The sequence below is a fragment of the Stegostoma tigrinum genome, chromosome 23 (genome assembly GCF_030684315.1).
Source record: "Stegostoma tigrinum isolate sSteTig4 chromosome 23, sSteTig4.hap1, whole genome shotgun sequence".
In the NCBI taxonomy this organism is placed as follows: Eukaryota; Metazoa; Chordata; class Chondrichthyes; order Orectolobiformes; family Stegostomatidae; genus Stegostoma; species Stegostoma tigrinum.
The window spans coordinates 13,070,488-13,088,407 of NC_081376.1; the positions used below are offsets into that span (position 1 = coordinate 13,070,488).

General features: G+C 39.3%; 1 protein-coding gene across 1 annotated transcript in view; it reads right to left on the bottom strand.

Annotated features, from left to right (window-relative positions):
- Positions 1-17,920, bottom strand: part of sdk1a (sidekick cell adhesion molecule 1a) — a 752,575-nt gene that overhangs the window by 64,535 nt on the left and 670,120 nt on the right. The window contains exons 34-37 of the mRNA XM_059653924.1: positions 9,600-9,656; positions 7,341-7,442; positions 7,123-7,238; positions 1,811-1,997 (exon numbers count right to left, since the gene is read on the bottom strand). Of these exons, the coding sequence (XP_059509907.1) occupies positions 1,811-1,997; positions 7,123-7,238; positions 7,341-7,442; positions 9,600-9,656 (462 nt within the window). The remainder of the gene's footprint in view (positions 1-1,810; positions 1,998-7,122; positions 7,239-7,340; positions 7,443-9,599; positions 9,657-17,920) is intronic.

The window sequence follows — 17,920 nt, forward strand, 5'->3', positions numbered from 1 at the left end:
GTCACTACCTTCCTAGGCATTCTCCCCAATGAAATCTGCCTCATTTCACATCACCAAATCCAGAACTGCCTTTTCCCTTGTGGTTTCTATCACAAGCTGCTCCAAAAAAACCATCTTGGACACATTCCACAAATTCTTTTTCTTGGGTTCTGCTATCAACTCGATTTTCCCAGTTCACCTGCAGATTGAAATCCCCCCGATTACTGTCATAGTGCCTTTTTAACACACCTTTTCTATCTCCTGATTTATTTTCTGCCCCACATCCTGATTGTTGGAGACCTGTATTCAACACCCATCAAGAGATTTTCCTTTCTGCTTCCACATCTCAACGCACACAGATTCCACACCTTCTGACTCTGTATCACTTCTTGCTATTGATTTATTTTCATTTCATCCTAACGAGGCAACCCAACATCCTTCTGCCCACCTGCCTGCCTTTCGATAGGATGTATCCTTGGATATTTAGTTCGCAGCTGCTTCCCTTGCAGTTACTTCTCTGTGATACTCACAACATCGTACCTCCCAACTTCAATATGTACTACAAGCTCATTTACCTTGTTTCGTATACTGCGTGCATGAAGTATAACACTTTCAGTCACACAGTGCCTGCCTCTCTTCTCATAGCTGTCCCCTCATTGACTGTGCCTTAAGTTAGATTCCTAAGCCTTTCCATACTTTCTGTTCTATTACTTGTTCTGGAAACTTTAATAACCTCTGCTGAACCCTTTCAACCTTTAACTTTTTCCACGCACTCATAAAATAAATTTTCCTTTATCTTACCTGTCAGTAATCTTTCTTGTTCACTTTTTGCTCTTCTAATTTCAGTTAAGTTTCCCCTTGCACTTATTATTGCAGTATTAATGCGGAATAAAACAGCTGACAAATAATAAGCCGGTCAAAAAACTGCTGCTATGTTTGATTGTGTACTTACCTTACAAAGATGCTGTTAACACTAAACCAATTGCAATGACAGCATTATTAGGGAAATGACAGGCTGGGTTTTCAAGGAGTGGCAATCTCTCAGATTTCTGCTTTGTTCTCTTTTCATGACATGAAAGTTCCACATTTCTGACAGGAGATTCCGATAACGGTTCCTTTGGAAATGTAGAACCAACCTTCCATTCCAACAGTTCCCTCACAGCGCAGAACTATTAGGGAAAAGGAAACGACACCTTCTTTTTCACAGCAGTCAGGAAGTTTAAGGGTTCAGAATCACTGACAGCCAATTTGACCAGGTAGACTGCCAGAGAGCAAGGTGGGCTGGGAAATGATTGTATGTTTAGAGAAGTCAAGGTAGTTGGGAGGTATCAGACCTGTCATGAGGGATGCTGGTGCCGCAAGGTTAGGTGGGTGGAGGGGATCAAGTCCCAGAATTTCCTGTTATCTCCTAATGTGGCGAGTAGTATCTGTAGTGATCATTTTGTTGGCACATCTGCAATCAGAAGCACCAGGGCATCTAGTCAATACTAGTTCTAGTGCAAACAGTTGCTTTTTGCTTCTTCTTTTGTACAAACTGAGGGATCCAGCCAAATTTTACGTGCATGTTTATGTAGTTTCCCAATCATAATTTACAAATTCCTCTGGATAAACAACTCTACAGCTATAAGGGCAGTTATTGACCTGTATTGAAATATACATCATAAATATCAGGGGTATAAAGACCATTTCCAAGATTTTCAAAATATATTCATTGCATGATTGTTAGGATATCATAATGATTTCTGTAATAATTATATTTTCATAACAGAGATTACAATATGACTTTGACAAAGGCTCTGACTAATGTGCAAACAGTAAACTTTTCTCCTACCAGCCTGATGTGTCCTTCCCTCAACTGGTTCACTCCTAGGTCCATCTCCAGCAGCATTGAATGCTGATACACGAACCACATACACTGTATAACTGGTCAGGTTTTTTAGGTGGATAATGTTCTCTGGGAGGAACAGGATCTTCACTTTTTGTGTTTCATTCTGGTTCTGAAGCTGCCAGTAGTGAATCTGCAATTGAATAAATAACTGTTTTGATACAAAATTAACAATTCTAAGATCTGCAGATAAGATGGGCTAAACAGAAAGAGATTCACTAATGTAGGTAATAGCCATAAAATATCATCAGCTCAAGACTTAAGTTGACCCAAGCATGTATTAAAATCACCATTATCAGAATGAATTACTTTTTTGCTTAACTTCTTTACTGCAGTCCAGCTCCACAGGTGCTGGTAATGGACAGCTGAGATGCCCATTGTCTCTGTGTCAGCTTAGACAAGAAGTGACAGCTGGCTGTTCATTCTCAAAGTGTCAGTAGCTGATCCTGCCATAGAATTGTAGAGATCTATAGCACAGAAAAGGCCCTATGGCCCATCAAGTCTGTGCCTGTCAAAAATATCCACCTAATTATTCTAATCCTATTTTCCAGCACTTGGCTCACAGCCTTGTATGCCTTGGCACTGCAAAATGTAAACTGAAATATTTCTTAAATGTTATGAAGGTCTCTGCCTCTGCCACCTTTACAGGCAGTGAGTTCCAGATTTCCACCTAGGAATTTCTGGGTTAAAGTTTTTCCTCATATTTCCCTTTAAATCTTCTGCCCCTTATCTTAAATCTATGCCCCTGATTCAGCCACCAAGGGGAAAAGTTTCTTCCAGTATCCTGAGTATGTCCCTTATAATTTTAAGCATCTTAGTTATGTGCCCCCTCAGTTTCCTCAGTCTTTGAGATGAGGAGAAATTACTTCTCTCACAGGGAAGAATCTGTGCAATTCACTCCCTCAGACTGTGGTGGATGCTAGGACATTAAGTAATGTTAAGGAGGAGATAGATTTTTAAGTGGTAATGGGTTGAAAGGTGAAGGAGCATGAACAGGGAAGTGGAACTGTGACTGTATCAAATGGCTTCAGGGGATGAATTGCTTACTCCTGCTTCAAGTTGTTATCTTCTCTGCCCCAAGGAAAACAACCCCAGGATATCCGATCTCTCTCCGTAACTAAAACTCTGCAGCCCTGGCAACACCCTGGTAAATCTCCTCTCTCAGTCTCTTGTGCTATCATCACATTCCTCCCATAACATGAATTCCCGAATGGGCACACTATAATCTAGCTGTGGCCTAAGCAGTATTTTATACACATCCAACATAGCTTCACAGTTCTTAAACTCTGTGCCTAAACCAATAAAGACAAGATTCCCATATGCTTTTTAAACTAGCTTATCTACTTGTCCCACTACCTTAACGGATCAGTGGACATGCATGATCCCTCAATCCTCACTGCTTCACAGCATCTTATCATTCATAACATATTGTCTTGCCTTGTATGTCTTACTCAAATGTATCACCTCATGCTTATATGAACTGAACTCCACTTGCCACTGATCAGCCCATCTGACCAGCCTGTCTGTATCCTTCTGTAATCTAATGCTATCCTCATTATATACCACCCCACAATTTTCATATCATCCACAAACTCGCTGGTTAATGCTCCTACATTTGAGTCTGAATAGTTTTTACATCATAAACAATAAGGGCCTGTGGAACCTCAGTATTCACCTAACACCTGTAATTTTCCACATTTCTGGTGATGCCGATTTTAATCTCTGGTAACCTTGCATACTGAGGCCGTTGTATGTGACTAAATCCATGCCTTCCAGGATCCACAAATGCAGTGTTGGTTTTAGATGGAAACTACAGCTTTCCTGACCTGTACGGCTCATGCAGTAATTGGGAAAGTTGGAAACATAATTTATCCTTTTGGGATTTTGCAGGGTTCCTGTCCAATCTCTGTCTTGGTAAGTCAACTCTTCCTCGTGGAGCCAACAGTAAGGTGCCTTATTGAATACAGGATAATTTATATATGATGACAATGTGTTCTAATGTGCAGCACTGAAACTACAGGCAACCTTATTCCTAAAGTTGAGATAATTCATTCTTAGAACTTTCATTTCTTCCTCATGGGCCAACTTGAATTTTCTTTTGCTACTAATTTTGTCAGACTATTAGTTTGAACAGGGATGTTCTTTTGCTGGTCCCTTATTGATTTATAAATCCTAATCTGAGCATTGATGTTTGTCATCAGCAGCAACTTGAGGCCTGTAAAACATTAAGAGTCTTCAAAACTCCACGGTATGGATCTATGTAGGTTCTGATGGCAAAGACATGGATATGCCTGATGAAAGTTGTTGTAAAGACAGCCCTGGGCCTCAGTTCTTGCCATTTATTTCAACAGGATGTTGTAAAGCTGAAAAATGCTGCAACTGTTAAAATATTTAGCAGTATTCAAGTCAGTGACTCATTACATAAGAGCCCTTTGTTAATTATGCTCATGCCTACACTGAGTTTTATTTTGTACAGTTTTGGAGTACTTTCCATATCCAGTCTTCAGCTATTATAAGTTGCAGAAGCTTCATACTTTTAATTTAAGATGTTTTAAGTGATATAAATGCAACTGAGCTTAGTAACGGTCCTAATTGTACCATGAATTAAAGCAGAGCATGATAACAAGCATGCCCACTGTTTAAAAAAACATGCAGATTATTAACATATATCAAGAAAAGCAAGGGTACCAATGCGACCCTTTCTATCGACTCATAAAGAAATCTATAAAATAGTGAGGTGTATGGATAGTGTTAATGGTAGTTGTGTTTTCCCTCAGTAGGATGGGGAATTTAAAGACTAGGGGGTACATTTTTAAGGTAGGAGGAGAGAGATTTAAAAAAGAAATGAGGGGCAATTTTTTATCCAAAGGGTGGTTTGCATGTGGAATAAACTTGCTGAGGAAGTGGTGGATATGGGAACAATTAAACATATAAAAGACATTTGGATAAGTACATGAATAGGAAATGTTTGGAGGGATATGGGCCAGGGGCAGGCAGATGGGACTAGTTTAGTTTGGGAATGTGCTCTGCGTGGACTGGTTGGACTGAAAGGTCTGTTTCCATGCTGTATGACTCTATGACTCTATGCACTCATATAGAGAAACTGATTGAAGATTACTGAAAAGAGAGTCAGATCATTGAAGCTTTATATTTTACACTCATCATTACAAATTAAGAATGCCAAATTTCAACCAATTGCAATAAATGATGAGCAAAATGTGCTCATTTGGCAGCATCTCTGAAGGAAAAAAGCACAGTTTATGTTTTGGGTTCGGTGACCCTTCCTCGGGACATTTCTGAGGAAGAGTCACTGGACCCAAAACATAAACTCTGTTTTTTCCCTTCACAGATGCTGCCAGACCTGCTAAGCTTTTCCACCAACTTTGTTTTTGTTCCTGATTTACAGCATCAACAGTTCTTTTGGCTTTTAAAGGGTCCTGATTTGTTAGCTTGAAGGCCAAACAAAAAGAATCAGCAACATTGTCTTCTTCGTGTATTTATACCTTTGATAAGTTTTTTTCTACAGTTCTACTTTCATGAAATTGTCTTAATCTGTTCTTGAGGTGTCACTCTCTCCTGCTTGCATTTTCAGTTGGCAACTTAAGACTGTGATTATATAGTTGAAGAATTTGGACACAATTCACAACACATGGAAAAGTGGATCTCTAGTGACACAGAAATACCAGTTTGCTGTCATTACTTCACTGAAACTGATACTTTGGAACCTGTGGATGTGCAGAATAATGCAGGAATCCAGAAGTTGCTGTCAATGATTTGATGCCCCTCCAGAGATGCCACTGTTAAGACAACCTCAGAGTACAATCCCAAACCATAAGTGAATTCCAATTTCAGAATGTTAAATCTAACTGTAGAAGCCCTTCAAAACAATTGATTTTTATTGAATGAGACTAAATATATTTGAAATGGTATATTATCTTCACAATTAGTCCACATGATCAAAAACACTACCTTTAAATTTTCCTTAAATTTATACTTTAGCTTCTATCTTAATCCAACTATAATCAACAATTTCACTACCTGAAAAATTAAATTGGAAGGGAAGGATGATCAGACCTTTAACTCCTTTGTTTGCTGTCTATGATAATAGTTCTTTGAGGTTGACGATTTACTGAAATTATTTCTGGATGGTTAGAGATTTTTTTGACTTGGTGCCAGATTTGAGCTTGAATGGGGAAAGAGGGAGTCCATGCCACAGAGGTTGCCAAATCTTTGTGAACACTTTTCTTGAAGTCAGTAGTGAGTGCAGTCATCTTCTCATTGACTCCTATATCAGTCCAGTCTGAGCATATTTTTAACTGCACCGAGTTGAGAGCAAAAAATTGCATCACTGCACGTGCTTTAAAATATAAAAAATGTGTTGAATTACACCTGAAAATGTTTTTGCAAACACTTTAATCAAGAATTATTAAAGTTGGATAGAAAAAAAACTGAAAAACTATTAGAAACTATAGTAACTGACATAACTTAGCAGACAGAAATATTTAAACTGAAACCTCTGGAAATAAATTATCTGATGACCTTGTTACAATACAGCCACAGCATTGAATGCAGCCTAATAAAAGAACTGGATAGTGATGAAAAAGATGCTATTGCCGCTAGAAGGAGAAGTATTGTAACCAACGAATAAAATTAATATTGTTCACTGGCTTTATATGTATGAATTCAGTGTCCACGGCACTCAAACAGGCCAATAATGCAATGCTTAGCTTACTGGTCTGGATAAAACTCTTCAGTCACTGGGAAAATGGTTAGAAATAAAAGTTTGAAATGAAATCCTGATTTTTCCCAGGTTACCGTGGAATTCACCATATCGCACAAACTGGTCAACTTCTACAGAATCTCAAATGTCAGAATATTATAAAGTAACAGAGAAACTCAGCAGGTCTGGCAGTGTCATTAAGAGCAACAGAATTAGTGTTTTGAGTTCAGCATGACTGTTCTTTAGAACTAGAACAAAACTTCAATTTGGAAGAAGTTATAGTGACTCAAAACATTATCTCACTTTCTTTCCAAAAAGACTGCCAGACCTGTTGAGTTTCTCCACTATTTTCCGTGTTTGTTTCAGATTTCCAACATGTGCAGTATTCTGCTTTTAATACAAAGTCATGTTATCTAAAACAACTCTGGGATGTGATAAAATATTCATGGAATGTTATCTGCAAACATAACAAGAATTTTATAAAATTGTCAAAGTCATTTCCAACGCTACGAGATCTCACCTAGGTAAAACAGCTTACCTTATAACCCTGTATTTTGCCATTCTGGAACTCTGCCGGAGGAGGCTCCCATGTAACTTCTAATCGAGTTGCTGTGAGAGGATGCACCTTTACATTCTGAGGACCTCTTGTAGGTGCTAGTGGGGAAACAATACAAGAATTCAGTTATGGTCAAATGAAGCAAATAAAGGAACAAAAAAAAAAGCAAAATGGGTCTTTGTTTCCCTCCATCTGTTTACCTGCTTCTCCCACATAGACTTCTTTAGGATTGCTGGCAGGACTCTCACCAACAATATTAAATGCTTTCATTAGGATTTCATATCTTGTGTACTTCTTTAGATCTGCAGGGTAAAAGATATGAAAACTCCTGCATGTATTTTAAATAAACATAAACATAACATTTGCCTTGTTACACAATGACAAGAAATAAAGCGAGAAATGTTCTCTCAGAAAAGGTGGAGAACTACCTAGTCATGTTGGATTTCTTGGTCAGAAAAGACATGCGCAGGCTATAAGATCCATTTTTCTTTCTCTTTGAATTATAACCAAGCAAAGTGAAATTTAACACCCTCACTCCCTCTGGGCACCAATTCTGTCATTCAAACCTAATTAAACGTAGTACTAGTCAGTACGTCAATATGTCATTTTCCCTGAATATTGCTCCAATTTCTTGCATATTTGAGAAAACCTGGGAGGCTTGCTAAATTGAGACATTGTTGCACCTTGTACTGCTTCCAACTAACACTAAAATGGTATGTATCTGCAGTAGTCCAATATACTCATTTTTTAAAATATATAGATTTACTTGAAGGTCAACAGAACATAATATACAAGGTGTTCTGCTATAATGCGTGTTCTGGCAACGTGAATAGGCGATAATGCGACTGACAAATAGGCGAATGCTATTTCTAAAATGTGAACTTGTTTTGGCAACAGTGTGATTCCATTGAGTACGGGTCATCATCGCAGGCTTTGAAAAGAAAAAAAATATTTTTTTCAATCCTTGCAGATGGTGTAAATGTTCAGAGTCAGTCATAAGGAGCTCAGTTGACAACGGTAATTGGCTTGTATGTCAAAAATTTCAAATATGATATCACACAGAGAGCAACTGTCTTATTAGGAAAATGTTTGAAGTCTTAGTTTGAAGACTTTACGCCGAACACATTAAATGCAAAAAAATGAAGTATAGTTTAAAATAATGAGTGCTGTTAAACATGCACCTTTGTAGTATTTTTGCCTAGATTTTGTTCAGTATTTAATGTGCAAGAACTTATGAACTTGCTCATGCAAATCATTTATACCAAAAATTGTCTGTGTTACAACCTGCTTTCTTCCAGCACGATTTTAAATGCAATGTTACTTAGGTTTATGACACATTTTAATCCTACAATTAATTTCAAGGTCAATAGGTACATAAGAAAGAAAGGTCAGATTCCTCTGCTTCACTTTTCTGAAAATCTATCCAAAAGTCTATGCCAATGGAATGTCAGGTCAGATCAGCAGTGGACTAGGTTGTGATGTAGAGTATGTTGCAGGTGAACCGATTTCATTTGATTGTAAGTATCAAGGTTCACACAAGTGACAGGTATGGCGCCAACACTATAGGAGAGTGGTGAGAAAGAATTTTGAGTGAATTTTTTGGTGGTGTGCCCCTAACCCTGCTTTTCCCACAGGACCTGTTATTTCTACTGCACAATTTTCTATAACGTGATGTTGCGCTGGAATGCAACTATCACATTATAGCAGAACCCCCTGTATGTTTGCACATGCACATTAGCTTCTGCAATATGTACATATATGTATAAGTAGATGAAATTCTGGTACATGTGCTCTTTAAAGTATGTATCAATCCCGGCCACAACATTAGTAAAAGTATAAAATTATAGGGCAGTTGCTCACCCCCACACAGGAGGGCTATTTAATGAGAAAGTTGATCAAGGTTCCAGATGGTTATATAAGAATCAGGTAGCTGGCTTATTGTACAGAAATACTTTAAAAAATCTGATAGCTAACAAAATCTGAGGAGAGAATAAAGGAGGAAAGGACACATATTTCAGTACAATAGCATGACAGGACAGTGAAGTTTATGACCTTGCCAAGAAAATGCTCTAAAATACTGTTTCTTTCAAAGCAGAGTGGAATTAACTTGTTTGTGAGTGACAGACAGGGAAAGAAGAGCAATAAAGGATCAGTGTGCCGAGAGATAGAAACATCAAGCAGACAGAAGAAATAACAGATTAGAATTACATAAGTATTTACAGCAAGAATATTTGTTGAAGTCACGTAATGTGGTTAGACCTTACCTGTATCTAATACACTTTGCAAACGGCAGACATTGCTTTCTAGCAGTATGATAGAGTACAGGCTTCAAAACAGGGTACAGCACAGCCATTGGCTAAATCCAAGTGGTTCTAAATACTTATTAAACCTGAGCTACATAAAGAAATATGACCATGTAAATGAATATTAAGGTAAGAAAAGTGCATGTCTACACTTACGTGTTAGTTCAAACTCTGTTACTGTGGAGCTGCTCACTGTCTTGAAGCTATTCTCAGCTATATGAGATAAGCAAAGCAGAATAAGTAAGTGAGTCCAGACGATTAGTATCTGCAATGCTAACTCATAACAAGGATGGCAAGATTCAATTAACAACACATAAAAAGTGACAAAGATTTCCTGTAAAATATATTTTTGCAATTTAAAAATATCCAGTTCAGAATGCAGTGGGTGACATTGGGAAAATATCACAGTGATATCTATGATAAACAAGTGAGACATGTAACAAAATAATTTAAACGTGTGAAGTGGACTTTATTTCTCAGTACATCACAAGTAAAATTGGCTGCATTTTCAAAGTAACATGAAATACCATCATATCCAATGCATGGCATTTAATGCTGTTAGTTAATTTGGTCGTTATACAAGGTATTTTTGAAACTAATAAATTATGTTTTTACTCTTTGATAATCAAAACCTCCCAAACATGTGATTGTACTTTAGTCACAGAAATTTAAACAAGGAGGCCACTTCAGTCCACCATGCCCGTGTTATTGCTTGATCAACAATGGAATTATCTATTCCAAATACATTCCTGCTGTTTCCACACAACCTACAGAATGTTTCTTTAAGTGCTATGCTTCCTCCTAAATGTAACTGAATCAGTGACAATAGCCATTTATGGTAAAACACTGCAGGTTTAAATAGCCCATTGAATTAAGCATTTTCCTTGAAATCTCTAGACTTATTTTTGAAAGCACTTCTCATGAATCCTACTATCAATCAATAATGATTGGAACAATGCCTAATAGGGTGGTAAAGGGCACGTTAAACGTATCTGGTTTCATTATTTTCAACATTTTTATTAGGTCCACCTTAAGCTTCTCTGTCACAATGAAACATTTCTAGCCTTCCAGACCAATCAACATAACTAAATTCTCTCCTCTGATTCTAGACGAGTAAATCAGTTGCAAACTTTCAAATTTGGATATTCCTACAAAGGAGTGCATGGAACTATACAGTTAATCGAGAGCATTTGAACATAATATTTTGTAGACTTTTAACATCACTTCTTTGCTTCTGTAATCAATGCCCATATATAACATACAATAGATGTAAAAATTTAGAATTCAAGATGTCCTTTTTCTGTATTTGTCCAAATCTATCTTTTTTTTGAGGTCTGTGTATCGAAGTCTCTAGACTGTTCCTTGCTTCCTTACCAAGGATTTTAGCACTTACGATCTTATTTTCCTTCTTTATCTCAACGTACCACTTCATTACGAAACCACAGACATGTTACACTGTACAGAAGGCCATTTAGCCCACTGTGTCTGCATTTGTTCTTTAAATGAGCGTCTTCATTGGCTGCCAATTTCTGACTTTTCCTCAAATACCCTTGCATATTATTTTTATCCAAATAATCCAATATCCTCTTCAATACCTCAGTTGAACCCACTTTCGCGACACTTCAAGGCAGTGTGATCCATTCCCTAACTATTCCCACGTCACATTTGCTCCTTTTGCAAATCACTGTAAACTTGTGCCCTTTGTTTCTTTAAGTTTTTAATGAGTGGGAAAGGTTCTCCCTATTTATTTTTCAAGTCCACTCATGATTCTGAAAACTTCTCTCAGATCTAATTTTAGCCTTCTCCTTTGCAAGGAGAGCAGTCCTAATTTCTTCAATCTTCATGACTGAAGTTTCTCATCCTTAGAACTATTCTTCTGAACATCCTCCACCGCATTCACAAACAACTGATGCAGTAAAGCAAGTAATTAGGAAAACTAATAGAATTTTATTATTTATTTACAGGGATATTGGATACACATCTGGAGTACTGTGTATTGTCTCTTTATTTAAAGAAGGATACAAATATCTGGGATTCAGTTCAAAGAGGGCGCAGCTGGCTGTCTGACCAACATTGGTTATTAGTCATTAGAGAAGGTGGTGGTGAGCTGTCTTCTTGAACTGCTGCAGTCTATGTGGTAGACATGCAATGCCTTCAGAGAAGATTCCAATTCCAAGATTTTGACCTGTTGACAGTGAAGGAACTGCGATACATTCCCAAGTCAGGACAGTGAGTGGTTTGGAGGGAAACTTGCGGTTGGTGGTTATCCCATGTATCTGCTGTCCTTGTCCTTCCAGATGGAATTGATCATGTGTTTCTAAGATGCTGTTGAAGGACTTTTAGGGAATTTCTGTAACGCAGCTTATCAATAGTATACACTGCTGCTCTGAGTGTCGGTGGTGGAGGGAGTGGTGCCTGGGGATGTAGTGCCAAATAAGTGGGCTGCATTGTGCTGGATGGTGTCAAACTTTATGAGTGTTCTTGGAGCTGTGTCTATCCAGTAAAGTGAGAAAGATTCCATCTCACTTCTGACTTGTGCCTTGTAGATGGTGGACAGCTTCTGGGGAGTCAGGAGGTGAATTATTCATTGTGGAATTCAAAGTCTCTGATCTGCTCTTGATGTCACTATATTTGTATGACAAATCCAATCGAATTTCTGGTCAATGATAATTCCCATGCTGTTGACGGTGGGGGACTGACATCATTGAATGTCAAGGGCAGTGTTTAGATTGTCTCTTATTGAAGATTGTCATTGCCTGGCATTTGCAGTGACATAAGTATTTCAGTCCAAGCCTGGGTATTGTCAAAATCTTGCTGTATTTGAACACAGACTGCTTCAGTATCTGGGGAAAGACGAATGGTGCTGAAAATCCTGCAATTATTGGTGAACAGTCCTACTTCTGACCTTGTGATGGAGGGACGGTCATTGATGAAGCAGCTGAAGCTGATTGGGCACCAGACACTACCCCAAGGAACTCCTGCAGAGATTCTGGAGCTGAGATGACTGGTCTCCAAAAACCATGACCAACTTCCTTTGTGCCAGATATAACACCAACCAGCAGAGTATTGCCTCTGATACCCATTGATTCCAGTTTTGCCAGTGCTCCTTCATGCCATACTTGGTGAAATGCAGCCTTGATTTCAAGGGCTGTCATTCTCACCTCACCTCTGGAATTTAGCTCTTTTGTCTGTGTTTTACCCAAGGCTGTAGTGAAGGATCAGGAGCTGAATGGCTCTGGCAGAACACAAACTGGGCATCAAAGATTAGGTTGTTGCTAAACAGGCATTCCTTGATTGCATTGTTGATGACACCTTCCATCACTTTACATATGATCAGGAATTTAGTTTAAAAATAAAGGATCATCAACTTAAGACAGAGATAAGGAGATTTTTTTCTCTTAGAAGACTAAGCATCTCTAAGTTTTTAATGAGTGGGAAAGGTTCTCCCTATTTATTTTTCAAGTCCACTCATGATTCTGAAAACTTCTCTCAGATCTAATTTTAGCCTTCTCCTTTGCAAGGAGAGCAGTCCTAATTTCTTCAATCTTCACGACTGAAGTTTCTCATCCTTAGAACTATTCTTCTGAACATCCTCCACCGCATTCACAAACAACTGATGCCAGCATTAAACTCCTCCTCAAAAGATGGTAAAATCGGAGTCTTTAAATATTTTTAAGGCAGAAGGAAATAGCAAACAATTAGGAAGGCTAATGGTTTATTAGCCTTTATCACAAGATGATTTGAGTACAGGAGTAGCGGTTTTGTTTCAATTATATAGAAGTTTGGTTAGACAGCACCTGGAGTATTGTGTGCAACTTTGGTCCCCTTATCTTGGGAAGGAAATAATTGTGATTCAGGGACTGCAACAAAAATTCACCAGATTTGTTCCTGGTATGACAGGAAAGTTGATCTAACTGAAGCCATTGAAATCTACAACTACTTAAACTGATTAACAGGGTAAACTCAGGTAAGTTGACTTTCTATTGTTGGGGAATCTAGAGTCAGATCACATAATGTTAAAGGGGCGAGGCACTTAGGACTCAGATGAGGAGAAGTGATTTTCCCCGAATGTTGTGAATTTTTGGACATTTTTTGTGCCAGATGGCTGGGGAAGCTCAGTCTTTGACTGTGCTTAAGATAGAGATTGACCGATTTCGAAATACTGATGACGTAAAAGGATATGAGGGTATTTTAGGAAAAAGGCATTGAAGCAGCTCAGAGCAGGCTGAACTGAGTGACCTACTCCTTCCCCTTTGCGCCTAGATAGATTCTTGATAAGCAAGAGGTGTAAGATCACCAGAGGTAGGCAGGAGTGTGGAATAATCGGATCAAACATGATCCTACTGAATGGTGGAATAGATCGAAGAGCCAAAGTTTGTATCCATGTTTGTATGTGTCAGGATATATAAATGACAGAGTAATAAGAATGAAGAAATTAAGGTAATCAACACTGGCAAGAAAAAGAACTGGAGAAAAATCAAATGACTAAATTCTAATGAATCTCCCAAGATATGATGATGTTTTGGAACAATCCCAGCAGATTGGTAGATAGCAAATGTAACAGTGCTAGTCAAAAAAGGAAGGAAGGAGAAATCAGGGAGCAAGCAACGGACTAGTCAGCTTGAAGACAATTATCAGAAGTACAGGAATATATTATCAAGGAAGTTTTATCAATATACTTAGAGAAATATGATAGAGTAGAACAAATCAACATCGTTTAACAAAATGGAAATCCTACTTGACAAATTTATTAGAATTTTTCAAGGATAAAGAAAACTAGTAGGGCAGATAAAGGGGGAGCATTAGTAAGGTGCCACATAAAAGGTTAATACACAAGATATGGAATATTCTAGCATAGATAGGGGATTGGCTAATGTACAGGAAGCAGAGACTGAGGATAAGCAAACATTTTAAAGTTGGCAGACTGTAATTTGAGAGTACAACGTGTGCAGCTGCTTGAACATAGCAGGCCAAGCAGCATCAGAGGAACAGGAAAGCTGACATTTCAGGCCTACACCCTTCTTCAGAAATGGGGGAGGGGAAAGGGGTTCCGAAATAAATAGGGAGAGGGGGGAGGCAGGTAGAAGATGGATAAAGGAGAAGATAGGTGGCGAGGAGACAGACAGGTCAAAGAGGTGGGGGCGGAGCCAGTAAAGGTGACTGGAGGCGGGGAGTTAGGGAGGGGATAGGTCAATCCAGGGAGGACAGACAGGCCAAGGAGGCAGGATTAGGCTGGTGGGGCTAGAGGTGGGAGGAGGAGATAGGTGGGAGGAAGGACAGGTTAGGGAGACGGGGACAAGCTGGGCTGGTTTTGGGATGCGGTTGGGGGAGGGGAGATTTTGAAGCTTTGCAGAACACCTACGTTCAGCTCGCACCGAACAACTGCACCTCCCAGTCATGAACCATTTCAACTCCTCCTCTCATTCCTTAGATGACATGTCCATCCTGGGCCTCCTGCAGTGCCACAATGATGCCATCCAAAGGTTGCAGGAACAATACCTCATATTTTGCTTGGGAACCCTGCAGCCCAATCGTATCAATGATAAGACCTTGTGAGCTTGAAGACCCTGGTGTCATACTGAAAGGACAGTTGGACATCACATCAGACTTTACATAAGAAAGGAACTTGTCCTCAGACTGTGATGGTCACGCCTATGAATTCAGGCATAGGATCCAAGGTGGCCAAACTTGCTTCCAGTTTTACTGAGTGTGGACTCCAGGTGCTGCTGGACTGGATTACAGAGAGAAGATCTATTCTTTTCCCAGCTGACCGGATAAGAAGGCTACCCCATCAAACTCATCAGAGATCATAGCATGGGTCAGTGTTGTGGCCACTCTAAAAAGGGACATGCAGCAGTACCACAAAAAGATCAATAAATGTCTGCAGTTTGCACGGCTACCTCACACTCATAACGTCATCACTCACTCTATTGTGCCACTGTACACACCTCTCACTAAAGATAATGGACTGCAGGTTTCAGCATCACATGCGTCACATCCATTCAAGGAGTCACACCCATCTCATTCTCTCAAATAATTAACCCATCTTGCCCACTGTACCAACCAGGAAAAAAATTAGGCTGCTTCATCATTCAATTAGATCATGGATGATCTGATTTTAACCTTAACTTCAAATCCTAATAATGTATCATCCATATTTCATGCATCTATGCTTCCTACTCATTCATTAAGACACCTCACATGGTTATGCATGAATGCCAACTGCTCCTGCATCCATCCCATCATACTTAAACCTGCTGTTTATGTTAATATGATCATAACCGCCCCACAACCAGTAGAGAGGGCCAAGACCAGTGGGGGAGTGGCAGAAATCAGGCTCCTCATCACTTTCGGGAAGCAACTGTGATCTGCCTGGGGAAACCCAGGATTGCCTTTGTTGGGATGAGGAGACAGCAGTAGGTGCCAACTAAGTAAAAGCAACATTATGCTCTGCTCTTCTTGATGAACACCAATACAAACACTTAGCCTTGGTGAAACTTTACCAACTAATGCCCTCTTCTTTTATCCAGACTGGTAGCAGACAGGGAACCACAGCAGGAAAGAGGCCACATCCCGTACATCACTGCACCAGTGGCATTTCTGAAGAGGAGCATGAACCTTCAGCATTGATACCACATTCACCTGCATCCTCCACTAACACTGCAACAGTCACATCAGTGAGGTACTTCAATTATTTAAGATGTGCAGGCCAAATCTAGTGAGAAAATCATTGATCCTTGTCTGCAGCCAATGGAGGGAACAATGCTCAAACCTCTGACACTCAGAGGACTGCTGGCGATCACATATCTAACTGTTCAACCTCATGCAGAAGAAAGTCCCTGCACTCAGACGTAAGGAACATGGTCAACCTGCACAGGTAGGCAGGGGAACATCAGGCAGGTCTATCGGAGACTCCTGGTAGACTGGACTAAAAGATGAAGGAGCTCTTCCACAAGCTCCCTGCTGTGGCGTTTCCAGTATGCGAGCATATGGCTGCCTCCCTGGGAACAGCATAGGCCACTTTCCAGATTCAGATCCAGGAGAAAGCTCGGTAACTTTTGTCACGTACTTTGAACTGCACTCCATCACTTTAGTAAGATAACTCGTGTTTATTGCAATAATAGAAAAGTAGAGATTTTTCAAAAGGTGTGAAATTTGTAAATGGTAATTTTCAAAGAAATGTAGGTGTACTTGTAGAAGGAACAGTAAAATCCAGCAAGCAGGTAGAGCAAACAATTAAGAAATCAAATAGCATATTGGCCCTCTTTGCAACTGGACTGGAGTGTAAAAATAATGAAGTCTTGCCACATTTGCAAAGAGCTTTGGAAAAACAACATCTTATGGCAGCATGGTGGCTCTGTGATCAGCACAGCTGCCTCACAATTCCAGGGACCCAGGTTCAATTCCACCTTTGGGCAACTGTCTGCAAGAGTTTCCTCCATGTATTCCAGAGATGTGCAAAAACGTGCAGGTCAAGTGGACAGGCAACACTAAATTGACCATAGTGTCCAGGTATGTGCAGGTTGGCTGAATTAGCTACGGGAATTGCAGCGTTATAGGGTAGGGGGTGGGACTGACTGGGTCAATGTGGACTCAATAGGCTAAATGGCTTGCTTCCACATTGTTTGGATTCCAAGATTCTATACACTTAGAATATGGTGTGCAATTTCAGTTTCAATATTTAAGAAATAATACTTTTGCATTGGAAGCAGTACAGTAAACATTCACTGAATGGTAATGGGATGTAGCTGAGCAAATTGGCTCCATGCTTTCTTGAGTTCAGAAGAATGAGAGATGGTCTTATATTATCATTCAAGATTACAAAGAGACCTAACAGGGTAGGTAAAAAGATCTTTTTCTCCCTTCCTGGGGAATCTAGAAAAAGGAACAAAATTCAGAACACAATAATTTAGCAGTGAAACGGAAAAAAATTCCTGACTGTAAGTGTTGTGGATGTATCACTGAATATACTTTCTTTCTCAGGGAATCCATGGATATGGGAAGCAGGCAGAAAAGTGGAGTTAAAGTCCATGATCACTGTATAACAACGGATTTGGCATAATTCGGCTCCTTGGTTACCAGTCTTTAGTTTTCCTTCTTTCTATATAGGAATGAGTTTAGAATTACTTTGTGTCAATTCTTAATGGCCTGGTTAAGATCATTTCTGTCCTCTAATATACTGTGTGTATTGTCACATCAACGCACTATACCATTACTATACCCAGGATTTCACTCAGTTGCTCGGTTAGCATAAAATGTGAAACTTAGATCTGGAAATGTTGGCTTTATGCTAATGGTCTAGCAATCCAGAGGCCTGAACTAATAAATCAAAGGAATGAGTATCTTGAAATTAATACATGGCCTCATTGGCATGGAAGGTCCAATTGTTGTAAAAATCCAACAGCTACACCATTTTCCTTCAAGAAAGGAAATGTACTATCCATCTGCTCTGGCTTATACGTGACTCAAGTTCTCAA